At 47.5% G+C, this 11,512-nt stretch overlaps 1 protein-coding gene across 4 annotated transcripts in view; it reads left to right on the forward strand.

Annotated features, from left to right (window-relative positions):
* The window catches only part of RNF4 (ring finger protein 4), a 35,724-nt gene that overhangs the window by 21,201 nt on the left and 3,011 nt on the right, over window positions 1-11,512 (forward strand). For all 4 annotated transcript variants that reach the window (XM_010830425.1, XM_010830434.1, XM_010830442.1 and 1 more), the window contains one exon: window positions 3,671-3,750. In XM_010830425.1, the coding sequence (XP_010828727.1) occupies window positions 3,671-3,750 (80 nt within the window). The remainder of the gene's footprint in view (window positions 1-3,670; window positions 3,751-11,512) is intronic.

Consider the following 11,512-nt stretch of genomic DNA (forward strand, 5'->3'; position numbering starts at 1 on the left):
CCAACCATCTCATCCTCTGTCGTCCCCTTCTCCTCCTGCCCTCAATCTTCCCAGCATCAGGGTCTTTTCCATTGAGTCAGTTCTTCATATCAGGTGGCCAGAATATTGGAGTTTCAGCTTCAGCATCAGTCCTTCCAGTGAACACCCAGGACTGATCTCCTTTAGGATGGACTGGTTGGATCTCCTTGCAGTCCAAGAGACTATCAAGAGTCTTCTCCAACACCACAGTTCAAAAGCATCAATTCTTCAGTGCTCAGCTGCCTTCACAGTCCAACTCTCACATCCATACATGACCACTGGAAAACCATAGCCTTGACTAGACGGACCTTTGTTGGCAAAGTAATGTCTCTGCTTTTCAATATGCTGTCTAGGTTGATCATAGCTCTTCTTCCAAGGAGTAAGCGTCTTTTAATTTCATGGCTGCAGTCACCATCTGCAGTGATTTTGGAGCCCAGAAAAATAAAGTCTGACACTGTTTCCACTGTTACCCCATCTATTTGCCATGAAGTGATGGGACCAGATGCCATGATCTTCGTTTTCTGAATGTTGAGCTTTAAGCCAACTTTTTCACTCTCCTCTTTCACTTTCATCAAGAGGCTCTTTAGTTCTTCACTTTTTGCCATAAGGGTGGTGTCATCTGCATATCTGAGGTTATTGATATTTCTCCTGGCAATCTTGATTCCAGCTTGTGCTTCCTCCAGCCCAGCATTTCTCACGATATACTCTGCATTTAAGTTAAATAAGCAGGGTGACAATATACAGCTTTGACGTACTCCTTTTGCTACTTGGAACCAGTCTGTTGTTCCATGTCCAGTTCTAACTATTGCTTCCTGACCTGCATACAGGTTTCTCAAGAGGCAGGTCTGGTGGTCTGGTATTCCCATCTCTTTCAGAATTTTCCACAGTTTACTGTGATCCACACAGTCAGAGGCTTTGGCATAGTCAGTAAAGCAGAAGTAGATGTTTTTCTGGAACTCTCTTGCTTTTTCAATGGTCCAGCGGATGTTGGCAATTTGGTCTCTGGTTCCTCTGCCTTTTCTAAAATCAGCTTGAACATATGGGAGTTCACGGTGCATGTATTGCTGAAGCCTGGCTTGGAGAATTTTAAGCATCACTTTACTCGTGTATGAGATGAGTGCAATTGTGCAGTAGTTTGAGCATTCTTTGGCATTGCCTTTCTTTGGGATTGGAATGAAAACTGACCTTTTTCAGTCCTGTGGCCACTGAGTTTTCCAAATTTGCTGGTATATTGGGTGCAGCACTTTAACAGCATCATCTTTCGGGATATGAAATAGTTCAAGTGGGATTCCATCACCTCGACTAGCTTTGTTCATAGTGATGCTTCCTAAGGCCCTCTTGACTTCACATTCCAGGATGTCTGGCTCAAGGTGAGTGATCACACCATCGTGATTATCTGGGTCTTGAAGATCTTTTTTGTACAGTTCTCCTGTGTGTTCTTATGTATGAGGATAATGGCGTGTATATGAGGATAATGGTGTGTGTGTATAGGAGGATAATGGCGTGTGTGCGTGCGTGGATAATGGCGTGTGTTTAAGAGGATAATGGCTTGTGTGTGTGTGAGCAGCATGGCGTGTGTGTGTGTGTGTGTGTGAGGATAATATGTGTGTGCATGGATGATGGTGTGTGTGCATGTGGATAATGAGTGGCGTGTGTGTGTATATGAGGATAATGGCCTGTTTGTATGTGAGGATCATGCATGTGTGTGCGTGCAGATAATGGCGTGTGTGTGTGTGAGGATAATGGCGTATGTGCACACACAGATAAATGGTGTGTATGTGTGAGGATAATGGCGTGTGTGCAGATCATGGCATGTGTGAACACCTGAATAATGAATGGGGCTGTGTGTGTGTGTATCATGGCATGTGTGCGTGTGAGGATCATGGCATGTGTGCGTGCGAGGATTGTGGCATGTGTGCGTGCGTGGATCATGGGGTGTGTATAAGCAGTAGCTCTGTGTAGAGCTGTTCTAGCTCTGAAATGAGTAGGTGACTTGAAACACTTAGAACTGTGCTTGGCAGATAGCACTATACAAGGTTCAGCGTAGTCACTGTATTTATAAGACCTACAGTCTCAGACTCACCATTCACAACTCAAAGCTGAAGTGAGCCAGAGCTGCCCCCTGGGCCTAACCAGCCATCCAAGGAGGCTACGCATCCTTGGGTCCACCTTTTCTCTTTGAAATTGTGTCTCACCTTAAACTTGGCCTCAGGAAGTACTCAGGTTTCTTCTCTCCTTCATTAAGACAAACAATTGCCCCAGAAGGCAGACCTGTGTACAGACCTTCCTGGGTTGGCGGGCATTTGGTACGGGCAGAGGCAGATTGGCTCTTTCCCCTCTGCTGGCCTGCTCAGGGGAGTGGCAGATGGCCCGTGTCATCCCTCTGCTCTGCATACAGTAGGTTGCTTTTATAATTATGAGGCATGAGAACTGAGACTTGGAGAGAAGCGGCTTGCCTGAGGTCATGTCGTGGCCCTTCAGGGAGTAAGGCCCTCCACCTTGCCTCTGGTCTCTGACCTCACTTCTGACAGACTCATGCAGCCTTGGGCGCGCCCCTTCCCCCGCGCCCCCAGCACGTGCAGGAGTCTGCTCCCGTGGAACACTTGAGTCCGTGTGTGCCTCTCAAGGGCTCAGGGGCTCCAGCCTGCCTGTGGCCCACTGCTCTCCACGTGGCGTTTTCCGTCCTCGGTGAGCCTCACACCCACGTGCAAGACTCCATGCACACGCTGCCCGCTGGCATGTATTTTATTGTAAGAACCCAAAATTGTGTTCACCAGAAAGAGAAGCAGTTCTCTAAGTTAGGATAGATCCATTATGGACTGTTCTTTAAAAGAAACCATTTTGTATAAATTACGTTGGAATCTTTGACATATGGTTTTTATTGCTGTGAACTTTCTAATCCAGGAAAACAAAAATTTGAATATGGTAAATTATTACAAGTCACTTTCCCCAAATATTGACCATTATTTTTAGAAGTTCTTCCCGCTTCTTTTTTAATGTTACGAATAATGGAAGCAAAGGTGGTTGTGAGCCTTGTTTCCGTTTGTAGTGATGGAGGCTGTGCACTGCCCGACCTCAGCGCTGTGGCCCACGTGTCCTGTGTGTGGATAGACGTGCAGTGTGCTTTCGGGCTCACAGCAAGTGGCAGGACAGGCTCAACCTCTCCTGGCAAGTTGGGGTTTTGGGGGACCAGTGAGTAAACCGTTGTGGCCCAACCAAGTTGGGAAGTGCTGGCGGGCTAAATGGAGATCAGAATGTAACTGAGGACGAGTACAGCCTGTGCGGTGCCGAGTATAGCCTGACCTGAGATTGGGGGAGCGGAGCTTTCAGACAGACCCACCGCAGAGCCCGAGGCCAGTGTGCTTGGTCGCTCCCCGGCTGTGCACCCCCACCCACAGCAGGTGACCCGCTGCCTCTCTGCTGTCAATGAGTGGGGGTGGGCTGTGAAGCCACGGGGAGGGGTGGGGTGCTGGGTAAAACCGCACAGTGTTGTTCAGAGCAGAACTCGAGGAGTGCTCACTGCTTGCCCCTTTACTACTGTACTTCAGGGATGTTTGGTATAAGCCGTGTTCTGTTAGTTGTCATATTAATGAAACTGGGCACTATGCCTTTACTTTCCCTCCAAAGCTTGTTAAAATGCTTTATTTTGAAGCTGGAGACGAAATAGTGGACCTCACCTGTGAATCTTTAGAGCCTGTGGTCGTCGACCTGACTCACAATGACTCCGTTGTGGTAAGTGGGGGAGCCTGAGCATTGGTGCTCTCGGTGGTGAGCCCCTGGCTGGCACATCTGAAGGCCTTGGTCACAGGTTATGGCACTCAAGGTGGAAAATGTTTGAGGAAAATCATGTATTGTAACTTTATTGCTTTAATTAATCATTAGTGAGCCTCCTTTGCATAGTTGGGGAGAACTCTGAGGCTCCGTCTCTCTTTAGTCCCTGATTCCACCCTTAACAACAGCTGCGTGACCTGGGGCAAGTTACTTAGTCTCCTTGGCTTGTCCATAAAATGAGGATAATGCCATCCGTGTCAGTAGGGTACTGTGAGGATTAGAAGAATCCTTTATTTGAGTGCCTGGCACCCAGCACGGTGCCCAGTAAACGTGAGTTTCCACCTTCTTGGCTGGTGGGAATGGGGACATTCGCTGAGCACTGCCAGGGGTGGGTCTCGAGGCCTGGAAGCTGCTGCTGTGGAGCAGGCAGGCCCCCCACACTGCCCGCTGGTGCCCGACGGTGCCATGGCTCCCAGAGGGTGGAGCCTGGGAGCTGCTGCCCCACCACCCCTGCCCTGGGGTACCGCCTGCCCCTGCGTGGCCTCCAGGAAGGAGACCTGCTCGGAGATGGGGAAGCCAGTCCCACAGCCCAGCTCCACCAAGCAGGGTGCTGCCTCGGGTTGGGCTGGGAGTCTGCTCAGCCTGCCTGCTTCCTGAGGGTGCGCTTGTGTCTCAGGATGCTGCTGATAGAGGGCACAGGTGTGCAGAGCGGAGGGGGACCCGTGTGAGGGGGGCGGTGGGGGGCAGTGCTGCTGAGGACTGGTTTGCTGGGGCCAGCGGAGGTTGCTGGGAGCTGAGTCTCCCCTCGGCCTAGGAGCCCATGGCCTTGGGGCTCTCCTGGCTGTGCTTAGAACCTCAGGGTTACACCGAGAAGCTTCGAGCCTTCAAAAGAAGCAAGTGTGTGAGGACAGGGAACTGACCTGACAAGTGAAGAGGTTTAGACCCTGGGCCCATTCTGAAACTGCTGGGCTGTCCGGCTGTGTGTCCGTCCGTCGCATCTGTTCCCCCGCCACAAAGGCCGGGCAGCTGCTCCTGCTGAGCCTGTCAGCTGTCCCAGCGGATTATGTGTGAGTGCTCGGGGACACCGCTTCTGAGTGAGAGACAGTCATTTCCCTGGAGATAAGTCTCGGTGGCTTAGCTATCAGTGGTCCCCGCTGGGCCTATGAGTGTTTTCTAAAGCGCATACATCCAGCTTTGCTGCTGTTCCTGGCAAGCTCCCTGAGGTTCTGAGAAGACAGCTGAGTCTGGCACCTGGGCTGAAGCTTGCAGCTCATTTGCTGATTAACACTTCACAGTGCCGCCAGTCCTTGTTGGCCCAGCACTTGGTGTCCACCTGTGGCGTGCCAGGCCCTGGGGAGATGGCCAGGATTCTGCCCTCATGGGGACGCCAATGGCTGCTACTGAGTGACAAGCCAGCGTCGTCACATCCCCTTTTACGCCCTGGTTTTGTTTTGATGGTTCATCTGCCTTCCTTGCATGGGCTGCTTTTCTGAGCTCTATAGCCTCCTGCTGTGTCCCTGACTGTGGAGAGTCACTGGGAGACTCTGGGACAGGAATGCTGGCACTGGGGGCTGTCCTGGGAGCAGGTGGAGAGCCTGGCCGGGCGGGTAGGTGGATGGGAGCCAAGCTTGAGAAGCAGGGGTCCCGGGTTCTGGTGGAGGAGTCCCCTTCCTGTGGCCTCAGTGTTCCCAGACATAGAATAATTGGGATTTGGTAGCATCCCTTTTAGTCTAATCGTTCTTCATTTTTTATTGATAATTATTTTAACATCCAAATGCCACTTGTAAAATTTACAGTGTGAAGTATACCCAGACTGAAATTTTCACGAAATATCCACTTGGAATACCTAGTAATGTTACTAACTCAAGATGAGGGGCCTCTATTAGAGGGGTTACAAGTTTAGGGTTACATCAGACGCCGTGTTCAGGAGAGTGAAACGATTGTGTTGTTTCCTAGATTGGGGTAATCTTAACAGCCGCCCGGAATCCAGGGGGTAGGCTAAGTGTGGCACTTGGACCCCGTCTGGGAGGAGCTCGGCATCTGTACACCCCAGGGCCACGGTAGAACTTTGGTTAGCCCTCTGGAGACTGAAGGAGAAGCTGTGCGGACTCTGTCCGGGTGCGTGCCCTCAGCAGGCGCTGGGCAGTGACCCCCCATCTTCCAGAGAGGCGTCCCCACCCAGGCTCCCGCCACGGCACTTGTAGCCCGTCTGGTATTGCATGGAGTCTCCCGCGTGCTTTCAGGGTGTTTCTCCCCGTTCCTGTTGGGGTCAGATGCCTTTCCGTGCTTGGTGGCTCGTTGTCCTCTTTGGTGTGTTGCCTGTTGCGATCTTTTTTTTTTAAACTGAATCATTGCTCATTTTTCCTTGTGACTGCCTGCCTTGTCTCATTTCTTTTAATAACTTCTAAATACAAGCCTGCCATTAGTTGTGTATTGAATCTTCTATTCAGAGGCTTTTCTTTTTCTCTTTTTGATTTATATACAAAGGATCTTAATTTTGATATAGTTGAATTTATCAATTTTGTTGATGAAAATCCTGTACCATAAAAATTTGTTCCTATATTTGAAAAGTATTACTGTTTCACGTTTCACATTTAGGTCTATAATCCATTTGAATTGAGTTTTGTGTATGGTTTGAGATAAGATGGATGGTTGGATGGCATCACCAACTCAATGGGTGTGAGTTTGAGCAAGCTCCGGGAGATGGTGAAGGACAGGGAAGCCTGGCGTGCTGCTAACCGTGGGGTCGCAAAGAGTTGGACACGACTAAGCAACTGAACACCAAGATTAGATACTTCACAGTAAAGTTTATACCCTGGAGTGATTTTGCATGTCTTGTTAGGAGATTTATTCCTAGGTATGTACTATTTTAGGATGCTATAAATGGTGTTTCAAATTTTCATTTCTTTTTAATTTTGATTTGTTAATATAAAGAAATGCAATTGATTTTTCTCTTTTTAGTCTAACAATTCTTAATCTGTAAATCTTTTGAATTTTTGTGTAAATAAGTTTTGGTTCTTCTCGGGGTTTTTTTTTTTTTCTTGGCCTTAACACACTGGCTAAAAAATTCATTATTGGCTGAGTAAAAACGTGACAGTCATGGGCCTTCTTGTTTCATTCAAAATCTGAAAGAGTCCTTTCAGTTCTACCATTAAATAAGGCCTCTGCTGTAAGGTTTTGGGGTTTGTCGATACCCTTACCAGAGTGGAGAAGTTTCTCTTTTTCATGTTTGGCTATAAGTTTCATCCTGAAATCAGTGTTGAAATTTAAGTCTAATCTAGTGATGGTTTTTTTCCCCTTTCATATGTTGAAGACATTGGTTTCTAGTGTTAAACTACTTAAGCTTTGTGGTTGTAACATAATTTTTTTTTTCTATGTGGCTACACTCAGTTTGCTAATATCTTATATGTAATCTTTGCCTCGTTTTTTGTGAGTAAGATTGGTGGTTGGTAATTTTTCTTTATAAAGTTCTGGTATCAGAGTTTTGGTATCTTTATAAAGTGATTTGGGCACCTTTTTTTTCTGTTCTCCAGAAGGTTTTGTAAGATTGGGGCTACTCCTCCCTCGGGTAGTTGGTAGAACTCTACACATAAAGCGCTGCAGCTCAGTCCCTCAGTCACGTCCAGCGCTTTACGACCCCGTGGACTGCAGCAGGGCAGGCCTCCCTGTCCTTCACCAACTCCCGGAGCTTCTTAAACTACGTCCATCGAGTTGGTGATGCCATCGACCATCTCATCCTCTGTCATCCCCTTCTCCAAATCCCGCCTTCAATCTAAAAGACCCAGCATCAGAGTCTATCCCTGTGAGTCAGTTCTTCACATCAGGTGGCCAAAGTATTGGAGTTTCAGCTTCAGCATCAGTCCTTCCAATGAATTTTCAGGACTGATCTCCTTTAGGACGGACTGGTTGGATCTCTTTGCAGTCCAAGGGACTCTCAAGAGTCTTCTCCAATGCCACAGTTCAAAAGCATCAATTCTTCAGTGCTCACTCAGCTTTCTTCACAGTCCAATTCTCACATCCATACATGACCACTGGAAAAACCATAGCTTTGACTAGATGGACCTTTGTCAGCAAAGTAATGTCTCTGCTTTTTAATATGCTGTCTAGGTTTGTCATAGCTTTTCTTCTAAGGAGTAAGCGTCTTTTAATTTCATGGCAGCAGTCACCATCTTGCAGTGATTTTGGAGTCCAAAAAAATAAAGTCTGTCAATGTTTGCCATGAAGTGATGGGACCGGATGCCATGATCTTAGTTTTCTGAATGTTGAACTTTAAGCCAGCTTTTTCACTCTCCTCTTTCACTTTCATCAAGAAGCTCTTTAGTTCCTCTTCACTTTCTGCCATAAGGGTGGTGTCATCTGTGTATCTGAGGTTATTGATATTTCTCCCAGCAATCTTGATTCCAGCTTGTGCTTCATCCAGCCTGGCATTTCGCATGATGCACTCTGCATATAAGTTGAATAAGCACTGTGACAGTATACAGCCTTGACGTACTCCTTTCCCAATTTGGAACCAGTCTGTTGTTCCATGCCAGTTCTAACTGTTGCTTCTTGACCTGCATACAGATTTCTCAGGAGGCAGGTGAGGTGGTCTGATATTCCCATCTCTTTCAGAATCTTCCACAGTTTATTGTGATCTACACAGTCAAAGGCTTTGGCGTGATCAATAAAGCAGAAGTAGAGTTTTAGCAGCAGCAGAGTTTTAGTAGGTTTGGGTAATTATTGGGGCTTTTCTGGTGGCTGAGACGGTAAAGACTCTGCCTGCAATGCAGGAGGTCCAGTTTTGATTCCTGAGTCAGGAAGACCCCCTGGAGGAGGGCATGGCACCCCTCTCCAGTATCCTAGCCTGGAAAATCCATGGACAGAGGAACCTGGTGGGCTATAGTCCATGTGGTTGAAAAGAGTCGGATATGACTGAGCAACTACATGTTCATGCTTTGGTAATTATCGGGCTTCCCTGGTGGCTCAGATGGTAGAGAATCTGCCTGTTATGGGTTCAATCCCTGGGTCAGGAAGATTCCCCTGGAGAAGGAAATAGCAACCCACTCCAGTGTTCTTTTCTGAAGAATCCCATTGACAGGGGGAGCCTGTTGGGATACGGTTCATGGGGTCACAAAGAGTTGGACACAACTGAGCAGCTTTCACTTTTCACTTCACTTTGTTAATTATACTTTGTAGGAATTTGTTGATTTTATCCAAAATTTTCCCTTTTATTGGCATAAATTTGTAATGTCTTCAGTTCTGTGGAATCTGTAGTGTAGTGATGTCTCATTTCTGATACTGGCTATTTGTGTTTTCTGTTTTTTTTAGATTAGTATCACCAGAGTTTTATTCGATCTTTCAAAGAACCAACTTCTAGCTTTGTGTATCCTTTTTCTTATAAGTTTGTTTTCATTCATTGATTTTTCCTTTGAGTTATTTTGCTAATTTTAATCATTTTTTCTAATATATGAATTAAAGATTATATTATCTTTAGCTGTATCCTACAAATTATGTTATTGTCCATCAGCTAGGAGGTGACTCAAGGTCACAGGAAGGGCGTGGAGCTGGGAGGCTGGGCTGTGTGGGTCCTTTTTTGTCTTTGGGCAAGAAGTCTTATCTCCGAGCTCTTCTTCCATTGAACGTGGAGACACAGTCATCACCAGTGAAGGGAGCTCTCTGGCCACCGTGTATCATTTGTTCTTCAGTCACTGAGTCTTGTCTGACTCTGTGGCCCCATGGACTGCAGCACACCAGGCTGCTCTGTCCTCCACTGTCTCTCTGAGTTTGCTCAAACTCAGGTCCATTGAGTCGCTGATGCCATCCAACCTCCATCTTCTATCATCCTGTTCTCCTCTTGCCCTCAATCTTTCCCAGCATGAGGGTCTTTTCCAATGAGTCAGCTCTTTGCATTAAGTGGCCAAAGTATTGGAGCTTCAGCATCAGTCCTTCCAATGAATATTCAGGACTGTTTTCCTTTAGGATTGACTGGTTTGATCTCCTTGCAGTCCAAGAGAGTTTTAAGAGTCTTCTCCAACACCACAGTTCAAAAGCATCATATTCTTTGGCGCTCAGCCTTCTTTATGGTTCAACTCTCACATCCATACATGACTACTGGAAAAACCATGGCTTTGATTATACAGACCTTTGTTGGCAAAGTGATATCTCTGCTTTCCAGATGGTTTTTGGTTTACTTTGCTCAGATCCATCAAAGAAAGTACTATTTATGGCAGCTGTAGGCTTAGAGATATATTTCTTAAATTACAAGACTTGGAAGTTGAAACGCCTCCTTGATCCAGGGCTGCAGGATGTTGTGTTACTCGGCAAGAAGACAGCATTCGTCTCGTTGTCCATCTCCATCAGAGGTTTTGGGTGATCAGGTACATTGTCAGAGAGAGGGGATGTTCTGCACGGAATCTTTTCTGAGCAGCATGAGTCAGCAGTCTAAGGTACTCAGTAAACGGTGTTGTAAGCAGATGCGCTGTCACTCAGGCTTTGTTCCATCCACGCAGCACAGGCAGAGGGGCTTGATTTAGCACCACTCTTAGGGGTGCAGAGTTTTTGGAATGGTGAGTGAGCATTGACTTCAGTCAGCTATTTAAGCCTCTAACGAGGGAGTCAGTCTGAGCTTTGAAGCCAGGCATTGACTTCTCTAGCCACGAAGGTCCTGGATGGCGTCTCCTTCTACAGGAGGCTTTGTCTACACTGAAAACCTGCTGTTTAGTGTAGCCACCCACGTTAGTGATCTTGGCTGCTCTTTCGGGTAACTTGTTGCAGCTTCTACATCAGCACTTGGGGCTTTGCCTTTGCACCCTGATGTGCCAGAGACGGCATCTTTCCTTTGACCTTGGGAACCAACCCCTGCCAGCTTCACACTTTGTGCAGCTTCCTTGCCCCTCTAAGTTCTCACAGAATTGAAGAGAGTTGGGGCCTTGCTCTGGCTTGGGCTTTGGTTTATGGAAATACTGTGGCTGGTTGGATCTTCCATCCAGGCCACTCTGACTTTCTCCGCAGAAGCAGTGAGCCTGTTCACTTTCTTATCATTGTGCGTTCACTGGAGGAGCACGTCTAGTTGCCCTGAGGAACTTTTCCTTTGCATTCACAAGCTAGCTAACTGGTGCAGGAGGCCTAGCTTTTGGCCTGTCCTAACCTTCGAAGTGCCTTCCTCACTAAGCTTTGTCATTTCTAGGGTGGGATGTAAAGTGAGATATGCAGCTCTTCCTTGCACTTGGATACTGTGAGGCCGCTGTGAGGTGACTGGCCTAATTTCAGTCTTGTTGTGTCTAGGGTGTAGGGAGGCTCAAGAAGAGGGAGGGATTCATGGAATAGTTGGTCTGTGGAACAGTCAGAACACGTATTTATCACTTAAGCTCATCATCTTATATTGGTGAGGCTCGTGGTGCCCCAAAACAATTAGGGTAGTTGCATCAGAAATCACTGATCAGATAGAGCCATAATGAATATGACAACAATGAAAAAGTTTGAAATATTGTGAGAATTACTAGACGGTGACAGAGACACAAAGTGAGCAAATGCTGTTGGGAACAATGGGAGCGGCAGGGCAGCCGGGGACTTCAGCGTGTGAGAACTGCAGTGTGTGCGAAGCGTGGCGAGGCCGCTGGGCCTGGAGCCCGGCCTGGACTGGTAGGTCCTCCCTGCCAGTCTCTGCCCGCCTCCAGCACAGGGCTGGGTTGGTCTCAGTGCGTGGCATGTGCTGTTCTCAGGGTCCCTGCCTGACCTCCTCCGG

Source organism: Bison bison, unplaced genomic scaffold (assembly GCF_000754665.1).
Source record: "Bison bison bison isolate TAMUID 2011002044 unplaced genomic scaffold, Bison_UMD1.0 scf7180017859017, whole genome shotgun sequence".
NCBI classification, from domain to species: domain Eukaryota; kingdom Metazoa; phylum Chordata; class Mammalia; order Artiodactyla; family Bovidae; genus Bison; species Bison bison.